At 36.7% G+C, this 23,088-nt stretch overlaps 1 protein-coding gene across 5 annotated transcripts in view; it reads right to left on the bottom strand.

Moving 5' to 3' along the window:
* pard3bb (par-3 family cell polarity regulator beta b) overlaps positions 1–23,088 on the bottom strand; it is a 254,794-nt gene that overhangs the window by 220,688 nt on the left and 11,018 nt on the right. For all 5 annotated transcript variants that reach the window (XM_043249476.1, XM_043249475.1, XM_043249478.1 and 2 more), the window contains exon 3: positions 18,212–18,313. In XM_043249476.1, coding sequence (XP_043105411.1) covers positions 18,212–18,313 — 102 coding nt within the window. The remainder of the gene's footprint in view (positions 1–18,211; positions 18,314–23,088) is intronic.

Genomic DNA, 23,088 nt, shown 5'->3' with positions numbered 1-23,088 from the left:
TTTGTCTTTTTTTTTCTCAACCAATTATACCCCAATTACAGGCACAATTTGAAAGAATAATTTTTGCAAGGTGTACCATCATTCAAGTTCGACAGGCATCTAAGATAACTACTGTCACAAAACTAAACATGTAACCCGCTGTCTCCTAATCTCAGTGTTGAAACTGTATGCTCAATTAATGCACACTAAATCTCCTGGCTACGGTAACACTTAAGCAAAGCAAACATTTGGGTTATGCGAAGGTTATGTGGCCCACAACTGCTGTCATTTTGTTTTGCAGATGGCACAATGAGTCTCTTCAGAGCCACACAGAGAGCACAGGACCAATCTGGGGTGAAATATTTATAAAGATCCAACCAAAACCGACGGAGCGGAGCGTTATGAATCTTATGAACAATCTCTCTAATCGCCCTCACGCTCATGAATACATGCTGAACCCTAAAACAACCAATTAAAAGAGCTCATTCAAAATATATGCTGACTAACAGCTCGTTATAAACTCTCCATATCCATTTATATCAACAGTCTTTAATGTACTAATCAGGATATAGATGCATTAATTATGGATCAGGATCAAGGCGAGCGGGGAAATTACAGCCAACAGCTGTTCAGAGAGCGAGCACTGGCATTCAGTATTCATGCTTCAAAAAGGGCAGAGAGCTCAGCGAGTGCAGTCCACTTCGCTTCACGTCTCCCCTCTTCCAGTGGTCCATGTTGCCTGGAAACTGCCTTAATAGCAAATCCATTTTAATATCCTTTCATATGTATTCCAAATGTATTATTCAAACGTTTAATATCTTTTTAAACTCCCTCTGGGTAGTTAGGACTATTAGAATCTGCCTTCATTCTGTTTTCGCCCCTCTCGCTTATTCACTCATTCTTTTGTTTTTCTCCATCTCTTCCTTTTCTGCCCTGAGGGGAGACAAGGCCACGGCTCGTTCTGGGGCTCCTTATCAAAGTCTGCCTGCAGGAGAGTGTGTGCTTTCATTCGGAGACACTGGAGAGAACCTCGAGATTTAAGGGGCCGTTCACACAGGACACGTACTTACGTTGAAAATCTCTAGAGACCGCAATGGAAATTAACTGTATTTAAAAGTGTACTGAAGACCATAAAAAATAAAAAAAAAAATAAAAAATAAAAAAATAAATATCTATATATCTATATATATATATATATATATATATATATATATATATATATATATATATATATATATATATATACACACACAGTATGCAGTAAATCATGAACGGTGTTACACAAAAACACAGAATGACACAGCTAAACACAGGTGTGAACTTGGTCTATAGATTGAGGTCGTCTAAAATGTATTCTTTTGCATTTGTACAGCCATCCTTCCGTTGAGCTAATTCTTTAAAATTACAATATTCCCATTTCCCATCCATTAAAATAAATAAATTAATTAAACGTTACATGTTCAGATGCACTATAAATTTAAGAATATCTATCTATCTATCTATCTATCTATCTATCTATCTATCTAAAAAATCTGTTTATAATAAAATATAGCTTTGGGAAAAAAAACCCATAAAAGAGATTTATGTATTATCTGAAATCTGAATAAACAAACTTCCCATAGATGTATGGTTTGTTAGGATAGGACAATAATAAAATACTATTAAAACTATAAAAATATTAGGGTGCAAAAAAAAAAAAAAATAAAAATCTAAATATTGAGAAAAACGCCTTTAAAAAGTTGCAAATTAACAATGCAATTGCAATTACTAATTAGACCTGACCTTTACTTAATATACTAATGATTTTTGGCATTAAAGAAAAAAATAATAATTTTAACCCCATACAATGTATTTCTGGTTATATATACAAATATACTCGTGCTACTGGTTTTGTGGTCCAGGTTGACAAATGTAAATTGTGCAAGCTAATTTCACAATATTAGATTAAAAAAAAGTGGTTGAAATTGGACAGAAGAAACACATTCAAACACCAATTTTAGTGTGAACAGGACTATGACACCCTTTACCATAAAATGAACCTGATAAAATGCCATTTAATATTTCATAAAATGTGAAGAAAAATCTGCAAATGGCAAATTTTTTACTACCATGCTTTAATTTTAAAAAAACATGTGACTTTATTAACAACCAATAAAATGAAATTTTTATGAGGTCAGTGGCACACAGCAAAAAGATTTCAGTCTTGTAAGCGTACGACATGTAAAACGGCCATAATTTCCAATTATAATCTGCACAATCAATACCCTGAGAATGATTGTTCCACCCATGGCTCATCTAACTGGTCCATCATTTAAAAAAAAAGACACAGACTCGCTATCTTGAACATAAAATTCTCATTTTTAACAAGATATCATCAAAAAAAACGCCCTCATGGGGCACAATCTTTAAAAAACATTGATATGTGGTAAAAGAGCCAACAAATTTATAAATATAGGCATAAAGTCAGCCACAATGCTCTCTAAATAACAGTCTTTAAAAACCCATACTGGTCATCCACTACAAGGGAAACTCAACAGGTATCTGAGAGCACAAATAACACTTGTGTGCTTGTGTAGATCTTAATTCTTCCAGGGTTGCTGAGGATATGAAGCCACCTGGGACACACTGAAATGAATCTTAATAGAATGCTGCAAAGAGCCTGGAGTGATTAAAAAAAACAAAACAATGAGAGATGGAGTAATTATGATCTGTCTTATTCACAGTTGTCTGCAGTGATGGCCTCCTAACCCTGCCATCCTTCTTACCTCCACACGTTGTCTGTTGCCATGGTGAACAAAACTCCCGTTTACCACTCAGCATGACCCAGCTGTTTACAACTGTAGCAAACAGAGCTGGAAAAAACACGCCTAATATATGCACAATTAACAGAATAACTCCCTTTCAAGGCATAGTTCATTCAAAAAATTTTATTCTATCATCATTTACTCACCCTGATGTCATTCCAATCCACAAACCTGTTATTTTTGTCAGATACATAAGCGCTTGGGGTCAATATGATTTTTAATGCAATTTATTAACACTTTTATTCAGCAGAGACATATTAAATTGATGAAAAGTGACATTAAAGACATTTATAATGTTAAAATTTAGGGCAGCTTCCATAGCTGCAACTGTTTTCAACATTGATAAGGAATGTTTTTTGAACAGCAAATCAGCATATTAGATCATGTGACACTGACTATAATGCAAGTTTATCCACAACCACAATTCTCTCACCCAGCCTCCCAACTCAACACACCACCATTAAATGTATGGGTGAGGGGGGATTGTGTGCTGGTTAAGTCAGTCCTTTAAAAGGTGAAAAACAGCGCAGCCGAGTCCTAGGGGAGCCAGAGAAAGGTAATGAGGGCGATCCTTTAGATGTTACCCTTCACTCTGCAGTCTTTTAATTAGGGCACTGATCAGACATAATGAAGTGGAAATGCCATTTCACATTTTTAAAGGTACTGCTACTTAGCAAACCTGGGAAACAAAGTCCATCCGTCTGTATAAAGCATATCTTGAGTAATACCAATGTCTGGTGAGTTGATCATTACAGGTAAAACTCTGATAGTGTGAAACCTAAAAAGGAAATCTTGAAACTGGCTCACGATCAGCAACAGAGGGTGAGGTTTCAGCCTACATGCGAGAAAATCATGCCTTCCTCAAGGTGAATGACAGGAATTATGGCCTGGATCTTCAGGGGCAATCCATCTGAGGTCAGGCAATTAGAAAGCCCTGTTATCATCGCTCATGCAACTAAAAGGGTTCAGACCATCAGGCTGTCTGAGTCAAATTACCATGTCAATGTATGTTAATCTAAGGTTTTCTTTGGCACATTTAAACTGGATTCTGCCACCCCAAATCTTTATTTTCTTTTTATTCACCCTTGCATATAGATGGCCTGTCATCTTATGCACCGTAAACCTGAAACGTTCGGTACGTCTAAAGCCTTGGTTTAATACATTTGGTAAAATAATTTCTGAATAGAGATGCTCTTCCATTTCCACAAAGCCCCTATGGAAATCAAGACAGAGCATGATATATAATTCACATAAGCTTTAAAGAAATACAGCAGTTCTCCCAAAAATAGAAATTCATAGTTTAAATCACCCTGGTGTCAATTCAAACCAGCAGGGCTTTTTCTTTCATGGAACATAAAATGTGAATTTTTGAAGAATATCTTGGCCACTCTTGAAAATAATGAAAGGCTATGAAAGGTCAGAAATGACAGAAGTATCAGAAAATTACTTATAATTATAAAAGACATATAGAAGACTTTATAGTCGCTTAAAATCCCACCTATCTCACTCTGCCTTGGTGTGTTCAAACCAGCCATGCCTGATTCATGAAAAAAAAACAACAACACTTATTTATTTTATTTTTTTCATGGAATTATTGATCTGGTTCACAAATGTGATCCGTTTTGCACACAAAGCTATCACATGAGCCTGCAGATTAGTATGGACCACTTTTGATTACACTCTTGCGCCTTTTTTGAAGTGTGAAAAATTAAGCCCCCATTTATTGTAACTGGACGAAAAAAGATCAAATAGCATACTTTTCAAAATATCTTGTTTTGTGATTCAATTCTTTTCTTTGAAGGAATCTGATTTGAGCTGTGGTTAGTGCATATCTGACAAAGAAATATGCCTTACACACCCCAGAGATGCTAATTCAAACTGGCAATTTTGATAGGCAAGCATCTAATCAGGTGAAACCATTCATTAAGGTAATTAATTACTTTGATAGAGCCATCGGGAGATGAATATAATAACAACAGAGCCAGCTTTTCAAACTAATGTGGACGGCCTGGTCCCAGGTGCTGTTTTTCTCTTTAATTGAGGGTGAAAGACCATAAAGAGTCTTACTTTAACATTTCATTCACTCATCCAATTAACCCTGTGTGCTGGTACAGGGTCACATGCATCGTACAGACCTCCCGCCTACGGCTCTCAAGAAGTGTGACTTAAAGATTATTTTAGTCATTAATGAAGGGGAGAAAAGGGACAAGCAGTGCGGTGAGAGAACGCTCTGACAAAGGTAGGTAGAGACCAGACAGAAGTAAGCTTTCGAGGTGGAATCATATTGCATTCACTATTATTTAAAACTATTTACAGTTATTTATTTGTTGTTATTCATCCACTCAATGACTTTCAGAAAGGAAAACAAAACTAAAAGACCTTTCTCGAAATTGCTGCTCTTCTCTTCTACAGAAGAAAGAAAGCAATGCCACTTTGGAACGACATATGAGTGAGTAAATGACAGAATGATGAAAACACCAACAAATTCATATAGAATATCATAAAAGAATGCAGTAACCAGCAACAATACAGTACTAACATGGAACACGCTAGCAACTACCAAACAGCTCCCTGGCAACCAGACACAGTATCAGCTCAAAGTTAAAATTAAATCCAACGTTTAACGTTAGCTTTAAAAAAAAATTAACAAGTCCTAAAGATTTTTGACAAGCATATAAATATAATTTTACCCCGGAATAAAGTAAAGTGGAAATATAATGAAAAAGGACAGATTTGCTAATTTCTGGTCCTACTTAACTGGTCTGTTTTAACTCCCAGCTGAGCCGTGCCTTTCCACCTGTTTTTAACATGTTTATCATTAATTACTGGAACAGATTCAAACGTCTGTAGTGTAAATGCAGCTCTATGCATTAACCAGATGGTTCAGTCACTTTCAGGGTAGTGAAAGTAACTGCGCGACATTAAAATTCACACGAAATTAAATTAGCTTTAAGAATTATTCCACTTCACCGCTCCGGGATTGTGCATAACACAATTAAAAACACCTTGCCTGTGGCAAACCCAACACAAAATGGGGCCATGAATTAGCACAATGAATTAAAACCTCCATTTAATATAATTTCCTCTTATTTTTATTGCCATTACCCCAGATGCAGGGACGTAAGCAATCAAAGTAATGGAACATTACAATTGAATCTAAAAGTCAAGTACGGTCCCTGTCTTCAGCGTGTAAAGTTACGGTCATAAAATGCAATTCAAAAGATTTAGATAGACGTTTGGGTGAAGGTGGCGTGACACATATTTCTCCGCCCATTTAAAATCACGCCGCTGAACTCCAATGTGATGAACTCTCAGCGAGAGATAATGCTCCGCTCACCTCTAACATCTCCCTCCATTAGTGTGTAATGAACAGCATGGTTTGAAAGCGCAGCCATTAGACAGAAGAACGTATTCCCCCACTCTAGCAACCCACCGACGACACCGGGTCAAAAGGGGCGGAGCCACGTGCTCCATTGTGTTGATTAATAAGACCAATAGTCATCCAGAGCATAACGTCCCACTCAAGAGGAACTAACAAGAAACATGCTGTTTTTTTAAGGAGTCTTTACACAAGAAAATTGCGATTTTAATGCAATCGTAATCTCCAACATTTGCGTTGTTAGTAAAAATAAAAGATATGTCAGCACTATCTTGCTTCCGCAGCATGTGTGTCCAATTCAGTGAATCAACAGCAGGGTTAAGAAAGGTTCAGCCAGCACAATAGACTAATACTAAGCCATTACTCTGCTTTGCCCATGGCGACTAGCTAGTTTTCATTGGCAATGGCTCAGTACAACCAAACTACAGACCATTTACAATGAGGGACAACACATTATGCCCAGAATACCCATAATGTTGCTGGTTCTAGACATTTATGAACGCAATAAAAAAAAAAGAGAATTGAAATGTCACTTTGCAACTGATCAAAAGTTTTATGTGGCTTCAAATAAATAAGATGGTCAACCAACAGACACAGAGACAGCACTGTCATTACTGACTACACTGTCCTTTCAAAGTTTGGGGTTAGCAAGACTTTTTTGTAAGAAATGAATAGTTTTATTCAGTATAATGTTCTTTTGAAATATCTAGGTTTCTACAAAAAAAAAAAAAAAAAAGCAATATTTTATCAGGTATGCCATAAAAAGAATACATTTTGAAAAATTGAAGTGTAAAAATTATTGCAAATTATAATATTTACAATATTCCTGTTTTTACAATAAATCCATTTTGTGATCATAAGAGATTGCTTAAAAAAAAACCTAAACTTTTCGTTGTTAGTGTATGCCCTAAATGTTTTGTTTAAAAAAAATGTGAAAAACTGTAATTTATATAAATGAACGTGACAAAAAAAAATTGTAAAGTTAGTTATGAAAGAATACAAGACAAACAAGTGCCCGTATTACCAATAACAACAGAGCGAGCCTGATGAAATGAAGGAAATTATGTGGCATTCTCGATAATTGCCATAATACTTCTCATTATAGCTCTCAGCCTCATCCATGCTGTTTTTTGTTCCAGAAAATGAACATGTGGGGCCCAACATAAATGAGACCAACACCACACGGTCCCCTACATGAAGGCTTCCACATACACACACTCTCTCTCTTCTCTGAATTATGTCTATTTTCAGGGGAGACTCATGAAGAGGCCAATTACCCAGCGCTCCCTTCTCCCTGCCTCCCCATCATCATTCTCAGCAGGAGGAGCGGGCTGGCTGTCAGCCTGACAGAACAGCCTCTCAGCATCCTGGTGTGTCCACAAGTTCCCTGGTCCTCCAAGCACCCCCGCCGGGAGATGAAGGGGGGGGAAGGATAAAAATCCATACCGCCTATTCAGAGCGACGGAGAAAGGGAGGAATGAGGAGAGTTAGTCATAGGACTCATTTCCTAAATGAGCGACAATTACCCGAATTATCTTAACAACCCAACATCAAACCCAGTACTGAGTCTTTGTGCTCCTGAATCAAAAGGTGGCATTTTGGTAGTTTGGTAGTTTTCAGGTTCAAAGCACAAAATAAAAGGTGGTATTTTTCTTAAAAAGGCCTGGGCGAAAAATAGCACTCAAACCCTCCAACCTACATGTTAATTAAGGTGCTAAAATAGCTTTGTTTTAAGGAAAAACAGCAGTCATATCTCATCGTGCATCATTACTTAAGACAATCATCTGCCTACGTCTTAATAAACAAAAACTGCTTTTTCAGAAGCTAGCAAGATGTTTTTACTTCTCAAAAAATAACTGTTTAACAAGCATGTTCATTTGAGAGAGAAAAAAAGTAAAATGACCCAACCCACTCTGAAAACGGCAAACGGTCAACAGAAGTCAAAGAAACAAAATGTTTCATTAGAGCTAAAATGTTTTGCAGAGCAGTCATTGTGGTTATCATCAGTTTCAGGAAACAACTTTGGCAAATGTTTATATGTGAACGCGGATCCAAGTTCCAAGCTATTGCACTACCGTGGCTGAGAAGGCTCATACCCATTTCTGCTGACAGCTATATTTATTTATTAAATATAAAAAGTTTATATACAACGTTAAAAAAAAAAAAAGTTTTCAAAGCAGAAAAAATATAATTTCAGAAAAATCTGCTTTACCAAACCAAAAGATATCTTAAAATATATAGTAAAATGTGCAAATTTTACTCCAAAGTAAAGTAAAGTGTTTTTGCATGTAAAAATTGTAGATTAAAACCTAATTTACACTGCATATCCGTTATCAATTACTCAACTTCTATGAGTTTTTTTTTTTTTTTTTTGTTGACTGCAAATTATATTAAAATAATATTTTGAAATATTATTATTTTATATATATTATTATATTATTATTATTATTATTATATATATTTATATATATATTATTATATTATTATATTATTATTATTTTTTGCCGTTCCACATCTGCAATTTTCACCATGAAATTAACAATATTTTTTAGCAAATATACTATTCCGAACCTAACTTCTATAGATCAATACTGCATTTTTTTAAAGGGGTCATACAATTTGACGCCATGTTCTTGAGAGTTTCTAAATCGAAGGTAAGTTTTATTACATAAAACATTTACGAGTTCTGAGCAGTTTAGAGTAGTGCTTGTTGGTTATTGTTTTTCTGATCACAAATACAGACAGAGGCGAGCAATGCAATGCATTAAAAAAAAAAAAAAAAGTACAAAGTTATTATAATCAGTAATTATATACTCGCTGGATGCAACAAACGCCTAGTTTGAAATGTGTTTTATTGTTTTTGTACCATCACGCCGGGACACAGCATCATGGTAAGGGGTGTAACAATTGCGTCACAGGCTTGAGGTATTCAGCACAACGTACTGGATAGCTGGTCAATCAGGTCACAGCTTGCTTAATTTTAAACGATGAGCTTCGTACAAATCGACCCGTTTCAGAAAGGCGGGCTTAGAGGAGCAACAACAAAAGTACAGCATAAACACACTGTATTACACCGAAACAATGTTTTTTCAGCAACGTCATATGACCCCTTTCCAACCAGTATTCTTTATTGTTTAGGATTCGCCCCAAACTACTTTTAAAACAAAATGACTCCCAGATTTCTAATCAATTTGCCCAAAGCTACGAACAGTCCTGTCTTCCACCCTGACTAAACGAACATTTTCCCAAAGCTTAATGGGCTAATTTATATTAACACTAATTAACACGAGCGCTGCATTATTTATGAGGTATACCTTACAAGCAGGACAAAGATATATGGAGCCCTCTTAGTCGAGAAAAAGATGGAAACCTTTGATGCACAGCTACAAAACGCCACACTATTATTTACAAATTATCAGCATCATTTTTCCTCGACTGCTGCGGTGCTCGCTAATTAACTGGAGCATACGGAGAGGTGGAGCACTCAGATAGGGCCACAGTTCCAAAAGCATTTCTGTGAAATTACATTTCTAATTTCTTAATTACAGTTATTTTCTTTCTCACACATGGAAGAGATCCAACTCAGGAACACGGATGAACAGAGTTAATTTTATGCCTTTTTTTTTGTTTAAAGCTGAGCGGAACAGAAGCCATTTCTGTGTCACCTGCGTATTTCAGGTTTTATTCTTTCTAAGCTTTTTACTCATTTCAGTCAAAATAATGAAGATGTGTGTGTAAGATTCAAATGGGCCAGCTGCAGCCTTTTAATCAAAAAACCTGCTTTTGTGTACTTAAAATATATATTTTAGTAATGGGAGCCTTTGGGTTACAAACAAGACTAGGCCCAGGCAAGTCTTGTTTTGAATGTTTTCTCCAATTTATTTTTGACGTATTCGTTTTATATTAGCAAGTTAAATTAAACAAACAGAAGACATGTTGCTAGGTGAAATAGAATTTTGATATCCATTAAATTCTATTTCATTTTATATACATTTTAATTTAAGCAACATTTATCCTTTAAGATATCTATAATAACCCTGGCTGAAACTACCACATGCTTGCTGATAAAAAATGATTAGTCAAAACAAGAACTTTGAAAATGTGAGAAAAATCTGAACAAAATCTTAAAAATTATTATGATATGACCATGGGGTTTTTTTTGTTGTTGCTGTTTTTACAGCACCTTTGTGTACCGTGAGGACCCTTTTTTTGTAAGGGTAGACTGAAGTGCATTTTCAAAGAAATTTTACATTTAACGAAACACTACACCTGCCCTAGGTCTCAGTCGTCACAGTGTAGCTTTTTTCCTCGGCCCTTTAAAACTTCTCTGATCTTCTGAAGTGGACAAAGAGAGACGGAGAGAGAGTTTGCAATGTAGAGAGGATTTGGACTGAGACAAAAGCCTGTGAGAATAAAGCCCTCCTCTCTGTCTGGACGTCTGGCGGACCTCAGACAGACACACACACACACACACACACACACACACACACACACACACACCCTGAGCCCTCAAACTGATGCCAGCTCATACTTCTGCTTACAGAGGAGCCCTGGAGTGCTGAGTCCAGTCCAGATCCACTACACCAAATGTCCCACACACTCATCCGCCAGACGCGAGACACTTATCTATGGCCTAAACTCTGAGAATTACTTCCCAATGTTCGGAATAGCAGAAGCACTACTGGATTAAAATTTAAACAAAAAACTGCTGCATTTATAAATCAAACGCGATACGTTAAGGAGCTTTTATTTTTAATTTAAGTGAAACCTAGTCAAATCAAGTCAAATATTTTTCTTTTTTTTAATCTTGACAGAACAGGACAGTAAAGACTGGAAGAAAGAATACTTTTTGTAAAGAAAGAAAACAAAAATAATGATGTTAATCAACAATTCGGCACCATTTTGGAAAAAAGCAGCAGGAAGCAAATAGCATACGCTGTTCTATGTCAGAGCGATGTGCATTTTGACCAAACATATTCTAATGCACTGATGGAAAAATGTATTATTTCAAATAAGGATTCTGCCACAGAGGAAAGACTGCTAGGCCATGACACCAAATATCCAGTTACAGTGTTCATCTGGTTTTCATTGATGCATCATTTTACACATTTACGCACATTATAACAACCCGTCTCCTGTCAGCGATCGCAAAAATATTTTCGTAACACACTATTATTGACACAACACTTCATTTAAGATGGCTCCATTTCCTCAAGTCTCAAGCCCAGGAAAAGAGAGCGGAGGAACGGGAGGGGGTCTCCTCCATTCATTCCCCTCACTGCTAGACCGTGACCATATCATACCGGCTCCATTATCAGAGTTCAAGCCCAGAGTAAAGTCACGCTCACGAGTCCCTCCCAAATCGCTCACGTCTGTTTCGCTTGAGCTGATGATAAATTAAAGCCTCAGAACAATAACAACAACATCGGGGGGAAAAGAGCGCAGGGAGCAGAGTCAATACCCATCCACAAGCGCCCTAAACGACCATAAATTAAAAGCTACGGACCACACAGGGGGTCAGGATCTCTTCAACAGCGTTTTTCACCCTCGACGCTTCACAGCCGATTGCTTTTTAGGAATCTTTGAATTTACGGTCGAGGTGAACCCCCGCAGTATGACGGGAGGCCTGTGGGAGGAAGATCACGGCTAAATTGACTGGATGAGATGAGATGGCCTCTCCGGTCCAGGCCGGCTGTGCGGTGTTAGCTCCTGCTGGGCCTGGGTTTCAGATGCCATCGCTCCTGCCAGCTCCGAGACCATTATTTTCATCCATCAGCTCCCGCTGAATATTCATCAGCTCGAGCAAGAGGCCCAACCAATGGGGCAGTGAGCCTGCTGGGGGTTAATGGCGATTGGATGAGGGGGAGTACGGTAATCAAATCACACCGCTTTTCACGTCTCGGCTTCTATAGAGAGCAGACAGCAGCACTGCTGAGAAGCAAGAATGGCTGTTAATTAATCTTGATTAACCTATTTAATTAGCATTAAGTGAGATTTTAAGGAGGCCTCACTGTAATCAGTTTAAAAGAACAATCCCCTTCTAAACCCGACAAAGAGCAGGAAGAGAGTGACGAAACAGGGCTCTCATCTTACGTGTGTTATCTTTTACGCACACGCAATCTCGCTAGCCCTGAAGAGGGCTGATTTGTGGTACTATGGAGTGTTTAATTACTCCAGATGAAGCACACAGACGTTCTAATCCCTCCAAATGTCGGAGATTTTTCCCAGCGTACCATTACCATGGCTACCCACTCATACACACACGTACACTGTCGAAGCGCTACTGCCTCGAGCCAAATACATGCAAACCAACTTCTGCACACTACTGAAGTCTTTTGTTCAAGACATACCATAGAAAAATTATCTAGACCGGCACGCAGCACATCTTTCAACATAAATATGGGACACAGATAGCGTGCAGCCGTTTAAGGATAAAACAGCTGCTGCTAAGAACAAATTATCAAAGGACTGTCATGTAACACTCTTAGACACTAACTGATCAATGATTTATTAAACTGATACAGAATTACAATTGTTCTGCAAACCGAATTAAACAATTATGACATAGATCTGTAAATAATACAGCCATTAAATAGAATCATTTTTTGAACTGTTGAATGATCATAGATGGAGAAATGTATTACTATGATTTTCCCCTGAATCACACAGCATTTTATACTACACGTGGCAAGCATTTACTATTTTTACTTATTATTATTATTATTATTATTATGCTTGTTATTTTTATTATTAATGAAATCATGATACATGTCATTTATATATTTAAACTATTACATAACTATTAATATTAATAGTAAATACATGGCTGGAAGACGTTTTTATTGTGAATGTTTTTATTAATAATTATTATTATCATCATTATTATTATTACTACCATCATCATCATTACATATTAGGATTAAATGAAAATAAATGAAATGGTGGGAATACTTTTGTAAATATAAATTTTATTATCAATAATATTATGATGTGATTTATTTGTTTTTTTGTTTTGTTTAATTTGTTTTCAACTAATTACTATTAGTATAATTATAGTAACTAGACGTAAACATATGGCTGGAATATACTATGTTTTTATTATTATTATTATTATTATTATTATTATTATAATTAACAACAACAACAAATGTATTTAATAAATACTAAGTCAACTAAATAAACTGTTAAGTACAGCAGCAGAACACTACAATCAAATGAGAAATGCAACAAGGCTCCAGGACCTAAAGACTTCCCACTTAGCTGCAAGTACAAAGTCACATCCTCACAACCCCTGACAGCTCAACACAAGTGTAAACTGAGATATGCCACAAGACAAAATTTACAAAGACTTAAACAATGGCAACCTTTCTGATTTGATGTTCAGTGAGTGAAACCAAAGTCATTGTGATAGGCTTAAACACAAGCTATCCTCGGTAAAGCATGAGAAGCAGAAGTTGAGACCGCCATAGGCTGATACACAAAAGACAAGCCACTCAAAGCTGGAACACTCCACTCAGTGTGAGACGAACATTATCATGGTTTCAGGCAAGACTAGACCGAGACAGTCTCAAACGTATCTTAACACGCTCAGACAATGTGAAACTGACTTGAAGATAAAAAAAAAAAAAAATTAAAAGACAAGAGTTAAAGTCTAGCAAACCTGTCAAGACGCAGCAAGCTACAAGAGTGTGAGAGTATCAGCAGTACAGCGAGCCGAGGGTGTGTGATTGATTTGAGGCCGGTCAGTCCGTCTGCCTGCCCTCGGTCCGTGATGAATGACTGGAGCTTTTAATTAACCTCCTGCACACACATCAATATTATTCACACGCATTACTCCATTTTCCCTGCTCTCCCATTACACCGTAACCTTTAAGATACAGTTTAAGGGCTGTTTTTGAAATACCATGAGAAATGAAATAATGAAATATTGTAAATAATGTGTAGAAAGTTTAGCGAAAAATCTATAAAGGAGTGTTCGTTCTTTGCCCTTTTTGCTTGGTTTTTAATCTTTTTTTTCGCACAAGTGGCTAATGCAGTACGTTTAAATCTTTATAAGAAGTAACGTCTACAACTACAAAAGACCTCTAGAGGGCAGAAAGGAACAAGTGTGCTGCACTACTGCTCGGCCCCGAACCATAAGGCATGGCTAACTCCAGCCGAAAGCAAGTCGGCAGCACAGATTCAGATGAATATTCTAACGTCTTTCTCTGTTCATATATTGATGAGAGTGTTGACTAATGTACCATTTTTTGCCTCCAGTTGAATGTGAATCAGAGCTGTGAGCATATCATTAACACATGCAGGCATCTGTGAGCATGCCTGAGAGTGCTGTGGAATGTTTCAGGAGAAAAGTAAATCAGAAATGTGAAAACTTTACAGCTTCAGCAATAAAAGCGGAGCACATCTTCACACCGGTCGGACCAAAATAGCAGATTGGTTCTTAAACATGTTTGACGGTATTTCTTTGTGATATTTCACAGGCATTATAAAGAATGTTAACTTTTGAGTGAGGAACAGAAATTTAGCTAAAATAAATACATACTTTAACTGTTCCTTCATCTGTGTTCTAAACCTGTATGACTTTGTTCAAAATGGGTGTTTTTAAGGAACACTGTTCTCTTCTATATAATGGAACTGAATATGAACCACGTCTGTCAAGCGCCAAATATAACAACAACATAGTATAGATGACTATTTATATGGCTTGAGAAGACTCTGAATATTGCTGTATGGACAACTTTTGTAGTTTTATGGCTAAACAGTCTGTGTTCACCATATGCTGTTATCATGCATGCTGTCATCCATCACTATTCTTCAAAATTTCTCCTTTTGTGTTTATTAGAATAAAGACATTTTGAAGTACTTTGAAGAGATCACCTAAAAATGAAAATGTGCTTAATATTTCTTTCTTTATCGAAAAAAAATTGGCTTTACATCACTTGCTCAGCAATGGGTGCCGTCAGAATTAGAGTTTAAATAGCTGATAAAAACATCCTGTCAATCAATTACATCTTGTGATGTGAAAATCTGCGTGTTTGTAATAAATCAATAGGACAATAACTGCTTTCTAGTGGAAAAAGCCACCTTGCCTTAATCAGAGAAATACGCACAGATCAAGCTAAATATATGTTGGCGTATTCAGATGTGAAAGGACACAGGTGGTGTTATTACGGATTATAGACTAGTATTTTATCCAGAATTGACACATTAATGATGGACTGTTCTTACAAACAATCAGCTCCTCACTTTTACAAAACACTGTTGCGTGAGCAAGTAATGCGAAAGCTCTCCAAATCTGTTTAGAAGAAGAAACAAATGCATCTACAGCTTAGATGACCTGAGGGTGAGTACATTTTGAACAAATGTTCATTTTTTTTTTAACTATTCCTTTAAAGTACTAGAATCTTCAACATTAGGGACTCAGAAAGCAGTTCATGCCAGAAAGCACATCTTATAAATGTACCTTCGGTGTGTGTTAGCAGTTAAGTCAGTGGTATGCTAGCTTCATTAAAGAGGGAGTGGCACAGTAATTACCAAAATATGGCTTGTGTTTTTGTTGACAGGGGAAGATCTGACACTCTAACAAGACGAATGGCACATTCCACAAACGCAAACGCGTACCACGTGCGACAGCTCTGAAAAACTGATTTCAAAAGCACATACAACAACACATACCTGCTTTAAAAGTCATTATATAAATGCTGAGCTTGAAATGACTCCAACGCTGCAGCACTGTAAAGAAATATTCGGAACGAAAGAAAATCCTACTCCTGGCTTACAAACAGCAAAGAATAATTATTGGATCACCAGGATACAGTAACGCAGGCTGTGACATTTGGGAAGATGTCACCATGGCAACATCACTACAGTGAGAGCTCATTCCTCATCCCGGTCTGGATTTATGAGTAAATACCCGCTCTAACAGAATAAAGGCACAATACCATCAAGGGACTATGTGCCAGTGCGAGTATGGAAGACATAAAGAGGAGTGAGTTTATGCTCCTATGCAAGTGTATGCACATGTGTGTCTCTGTGACCAGTCCGCAGTCAATTACAGCACAGAATATTCACACCAATTAATGTTCAATTAAAAAATTAATAAAAATTAAAAAAAGACACCACCTACAATAACTCCACCACCTGGAAACCAAAAAACTTCTTTTCACATCTTCTTGTGCCTTAAAATGGCTTGAATGTTTAAATAGATGAAAGTTCAAAACAGTGCTGATACATTTTCTTAATCAGGCCAGTGATTGGGCAATCCTTATTTTAAAGCCTTGATATGTGATCAGCTTAGTGCTCTTTGCTGCCTGTAGTGAACAAGTCAGTAAGCACGATTAATGCGTTTGTTTCTTTTTTAAACCACTGCTTTAATTAATCTTCAACTGTATTAAATTAACACATTTCAAGCAATAGCCCCAAATTAAAATGAGATACCAAAATAGTACTGTTTTTTTTATAGACACGGTTAGGACCAATTATAGAGGGTCTGAATGCTAAAACACTGGGCACTATCATCTCTAAGTTAATAGTCCCACTCATAATCTTTAAATCATGACAATTTTTCATCTTTCATATGCTAATTTTTTCTCAGAAATTGGCTGCATTCCCTGTGGCTAAAGCCTATAAAACACTTCCACACTTTGATTATAAAGCGATATCCCAGAAATCATCTAGCTCCGAGAGAGAGCATGCAACCCATAATGCCTTGTGCCTTCACTTCTATTAATTAGTGTGCAGAAATCAAAAGCTTTGCATCTGATGTCTGAGAGAATTCAATTAAGAGGCAAATGCCCTTTTGTGTTATCGAGTTAGGAGCGGCCACACAGCTCAATATAATAACCTCCATAGAGTAAGGACAAGCAGAATATCCCGAAGGCTCATTGGAGAGACCACTCTCCCCTCAGAGAGGGTGGTCCAAATGACGTCCTCTCAAGCAAATGTCAACAACGCACTTTCCTTATGAAAACGAGAACCATATGCTATGTTTCCATAATCATCAAAGAATGCCCACCATGCCCATTTTTATCATAACCTTTATAAAACATCACCAAAGTACTTCAAATTAAATAGTAAAGTGTATTTCATATTTTCTACTTTTTCACAGCGCATATAGCATTGCAACCTAACCTGCGATTTTTCATGTGATTTTGTTTTCCATAAATTCTCACATTTTCTCACAACTTCTCAACAAATCTTCTCACATTTGTGAGAGTAAATGCGTTCTGGTGTTCCTTCCTAGGCCGTTCTGTTGCTCTAGAATAAATGACATTAGCAACGAATGGCACTATTAGCAATATATCAAATACTGTGAAAAGCCAATGTACCCAAACTAATGCTTCACAGTTATTATTTTTTCATTTGCTATTGGACCAAACACCTACACACTAAAAAAAAAGCCAATGAAAGCCTTCTATTTGGCAGATTTCTTTATAAGCTGGGTCAGCGTTTCCTGCACCACAACACCACTGAAGCTGCAGAACCACATCAAATGAAATCATATGGTTATTCTAGATGTAAACTTCCAGCCTTAAAGGGCGGGAAACCTCAACATGAAATAAAACCAACACATCTTCTATTGTGTCTTCTCTGGCTACAGCCAAAAATAAATATACACCTCAACGACCATGTTTCTTCTCGCACAAGAATGACTCGCATGAACATGATGTTCTGGAGTGGATGCTAAATTTAATTCTGATTCATGATTCTAATCTGAAAAACAAAAAATATGTTACAAAACCTTTTTTGTAGTTAAAACCAATTATACTTTTAGAATTTAGGTGAGTGGGATAAGAATTCCCTGAACACAAATACATAGCAAACACAGAATGATGTTTCCTGTAGGCCTTAATGTTTACTTTAGGACGTTGAAGATGCAAATTATACTCTAAGCAACCACCAAATGGCAACTGCTGACAATCGGTTTTCTTATGTTTACAGGTCTATGATTCAGCAATTCGCAATGTTTGTCTTTTTGAACTTTAGGAGATGCAACAACATGCGTCTTGCGGACGTAATATAAATACCTGACTGTTTTCTTGAGCCTTACCTTGTCCTTGTCCTCGACCAGGTCTGTTAGCACATCATCAGGGTCCAGAATTCCGCCGTCACAGTACTCGACATGATGGGTTCGCACCAGGAAATCTCCCTCCTACAAAACAAAACAGTCAGAGTTGGCAATGTACTGACCTAAGACTTACAAGTTAACAAGGGTTCCCACTAAACTGTAACTAGTCTCTTAAAAAAGCAGTGACTTAAGCCCGCCCATCAGGGCTAACAGTATTCAGTGTGTTTAAGCTAACTTTAGAGAATAGTGCTCGAGGGCACTCTGATGTACAAACAGCACGGAACATCTTTCATGGCAGTCTTTCCACACTACTCCTCTACAACCATCTTCTACAGGGGAAGTGACACAAAGGCAAGATCATAGGCTTGATGGAGTTTTCAGATTAATGCTGACAAAACATAGCAGAACACATCAACATCCACAAATCATCAAATCCTTGTGAGCTTACAACTGCCGCCAACCAGGTCCCAGAGACCAGAGTGATGTAACTCCAAATCTTAACGCCAAATGTCAACTTCAGCTTATGCCAAGAAGTGAGGTATAAACAAGGCATCTGCACAACAAATGGCTTAATTCCATCTTGCGCCTGATCTTATGTCATTACATCTCCCTTTTTGGCTGCATTCATGTTGCACTCTAACTCAACTCAAAGCAAGAGAGAGATGATTGATGTCAGACATTGCCATGTTGCAAAATGGAGGAAGTAGTAGTGAGAGGTATGGTGGGCTTAAACAGTATTTGCCTTGGCAGAGTAACAGCAAAACTTCATTGATAGAATGAAACCTGAACTTTTGATATGGGCCTACCCTGCTTATCTTGGCTTTTGAGAGACAGCAGTGCTGTCGGTTCTCACTAGACAAACTGAGATTGTGTGACTCATATTTATACAATGTTAATTTAAAAGCGCGCTCTCTCAGCACTGTTTAACATAATAGAGAAAAAAACTAGACCTCTTGGACAGTAGAGTACAAATGTACAGATCCGTCAATGTTGTCCTACAAATGCAAAACGCACCAACTGCACAAGTTTTCTTTACACAAGACTCTACTATGCCTAGCCAGATTTGGAAAAAAAACTATAAAAACAAAAACAAACCTTGTTGATTTTTTTTATTTTTATTAACAAACAAAGAATAACCAAAAAGACTAAATTTCATTGAGGAAAGTAGACTTTTTAAATGATTAATTGTTCACATAATGTGTGTGTACTGTGTTTATTTATGCATGTATATATTTAAAAAAATGTGTTGTTTACATATAAATATATTCATTATAAATCTATACATACATGTAAACATATTGCAAATATTTGGAAAAAATATTTGGAAAAAAAAAAAAAAAAAACTATTAGGTTGCAATTAATCGTAACTATTGTTTGACAGCACTAGAGGAAACAAAATCTAAAACTAACTGCTACTTTTGCTATCTAATGCAAGTTAATAGTAACAGGTGGACTGGACATTACCGGCTTGATGTGATGACTACAAGGCGGTAAATGATCGCACAAACTGTAGCCACTCCTAAATATTGACAAAAGATTTCTTTAACAAGATGGAAGATTTCTCTAACAACAACAAAATTGGACCAAAATGCAAATCTATATTGGTTTTAAGACTTATTAGACATCCTTCCAATTAGTTATGTGATGGAACTGACTAGAGAAAATAAAAGTGTTCTTGATAATTGAGGTTATTTTGCAATCGTGTCAGCTGTATATTCACTGAACCTCACCCTCTGATGTTCTGGAACAGACTGACTCTTTGTATTTTTTTTTAGATTGCGATATACATTTAGTCCTGTTTAACGTGAGCTGATCAAGTGATAAATGTCTACACTTACTATACAAAACCCATTTTAACATATAGGCTAACGAGGCAGATAATATTGAATGTATTTCTTGGGGAAAAAACCACGCTTGAACACCCTTGTCATAATCATTTTCTATAATTACATAAAATATGCTTCTGTATTATTGCTGTGAAACAGCAGTCTAATTAACGAGTTCACAATCTCAAGCGGGTTTAACATTTAATAAAGTGTGAGAGGTGAAATCTTCTTACATATTCATTAGTTTTTTTATTTTTTATTTTATGTCCCTGCTGTGACATTTGTTATGGGATTTAAGTTGTGAGTTTTGTCTAGTCTTTGTGGATTCTCAATTCCTGTTATAAAAATTTTCAAAACGCACTGTTGCAGCCAAGCATATTTAAAATAAGGTTCATTGGTAAAACTTTACAATAAGGTGTCACTTGTTAAAGATCACCTTTTTGAAGTTTTATTTTAGGTGTTGATGTCCATAAGAATATATATTTGTGGTATAAGTAACAAAAACCATCTCAAAAACAGGTCGACATGGCCTGTCTAATTACTATTCATGAACCTCTTTTCTGATTGGTCTGTTTTTTCTAAATGAAGCACAACCTGGCCAATCAAATGTAACAACGTCACAATTATGTCATGCAAAACAAAGTGAAGACAGAGGCGGCTTCTTCAAAACAACGCAGATTCAGCTACGTAAGGAGTCTAAAATATCATCTTCTTGTGATGTTGAATACTGCCTCAAATTATAAATATGATCGTAATCCCTGATGTTACTGGCTGACAAAAAAAAAAAAAAACAACAGACAGCTGTGGTAAAACACTATGAAACAAGTACACTGGACAGAAACAATCGTCAAAACACATTTCTTATCAGAAAAGGTTCAATAAAGCATTGTCTTGTCTTTAGTTGTTTGCTTTAGTTATCTTTTATGAAATAATGTCTGCGTGCATGTGTGTAAAACAACAAATTGACTGTTTATATAAAATCGTGTGTTATTGTATATGCATTGTTGTGATTAGCTGGACTAGTTGCTGATAGAATAATAGCATAGCTGTAAAATGTATTGCCTGATGAAACTGAAATGTATAAATCATCATGACTAGATAGACACGGTGAGTGTGTCCTTACTATATACGTGAGATCTAATTCACCTCACAGTAACAATCCTGTCAGATCGTCCATCCTTGTGAATGTACAGTTCGGCTGATATGGTTTCAACTGTTAAATTCGCTGGCCGGGCAAAGCAGAGAAAGGGGAGGTAAGCTTTCCCCAAACGACAACATGAAAGGAAAGATTCCAGATAGGGCCATCTGAGATTTCATTTTCTCAAAAGGCATTAAAGGAATAGTTCACCCAAAAATGAAAAGTCTGTCATCATTTACTCACCCTCAAATAGCTCCAGGCTGCTTTTTGTCACCATTGACTCCCACAGTAGGAATAAAAAAAAAAAAAGAAAACGGTGACTCAAAACAGCCTGTCTACAAACTACAAACAAAAATATTCCTTTAATTAATATTAACAGTCAACTTTTGATTATAATAATGCATTTGTAAAAGCTGAAATTAACATTAACTAAGATGAACAAATGTTGCAGAAGTAGCGTTCATTCTGAAATTCATGTTAATGAATGACCCTTACTGTAAAGTGTTAGCGATACATTTATCAAAGAACCAAAACTATGTAAGCATTAACCTTTTGGGGAATGCAAATACAATGAGAAAAAAAAATACAATTATATTTCAGACCTATTTTACGTGTTACTAATTCATCTAGTTGCACTGCTCTGAATGTTTAGATGTTAGATGAAAGAAAAACACTAAGAAATAGTAAAAAAAAAAAAAAAAAAAAATTATTCACAGCATGACAAAACAATACTCCAGCAATGAAAAATGTTATCTCCTCCACGTTTATAATGCTGTCCTTGTAGGCATTTAGAAGTTTAAGTGAGTTCTCTACACCAATCACCCTTTACATACTATTTTAAGCCAAGTTACTTCTGCATTATTGTAGCATCAGTGTCATATTAGAAGCCTAAAGAAGCTCCAATGCGTCACAAAAAGCTTGTATTTCACTTATTAAACAATAAAACCATGACAATGGATCCCGTATGATCTCATCTCACGCAGCCCATGAGCAAAATGACATTTGACAGCCAACGCACCTGTTTAATCATGATTTCACCTAAATGAGCCATGATCTTTCAAATGCTAGCAGCAACGCAGGGTGAGCCGAAGGCCATGAGCACATCAGCTTCTGGCATTCAACAAAGAGTGACAGTGTGCCAGTCTATGGGAATAATGCTGTATTACATGCCACATTAAGGCCAGCTATTCCCAGCTATGAGACCATTGAGTGAGTGTACAAGTGTGGCGGGAGATAGCGAGGCTGCGCTGTAATGAAACGATGGAAATCTCTAGAACATTTCGCAATTTTTACCCTGATGACGGTGAGCAGTGGGGCTCCTGCCGTATTTTTACGATTGCTTTTGTTGGTGCAGGGTCCATTACCAAGCCTAACATCATTACCATGCTCATAAACAGTAATGATGATCATGATGGTGATGATAATGATGCAATAAGTCGTTGTCCATCTCGGAGAATGATCTTCCACCTCCGCACCGCATTCTTGCACTTTCTGCTCAAATATGAAAATACCAATTTTGCTGTGAATTGAATTTAATAAACATACCATTTTCTGACCCACACCTCATTTTCTGTTATGGACTGTAATATAGCCTGAATGAAATGAGATAGTTTTTATATGGTAGCACAAATGAAATTAATATTTTCCTGGGCACAGAGGCCAATGTGAAGGGCTATGTATGTGGGTAATCAGTACTTAAATGAGACTAAGAGATAAAGGAAGAGTCCTGAACAGACAGCATGTCTGTATTCTCCAGCCCTACTCTAGAATTGTGCTTGATAAATATCAGTAGCATTAATACAATAATCAGGAAGCCATACTATATTAATGTGCTTTACACAGCCATACACACATATCCTACCAGACTGAAGCACACAGTCTTGTCCACAGTCTAA

This window comes from Puntigrus tetrazona, chromosome 9 (assembly GCF_018831695.1).
Source record: "Puntigrus tetrazona isolate hp1 chromosome 9, ASM1883169v1, whole genome shotgun sequence".
NCBI classification, from domain to species: Eukaryota; Metazoa; Chordata; class Actinopteri; order Cypriniformes; family Cyprinidae; genus Puntigrus; species Puntigrus tetrazona.
Note: the sequence above shows the minus strand (reverse complement) of the source record. Positions and strands in the feature narration are given on the sequence as shown.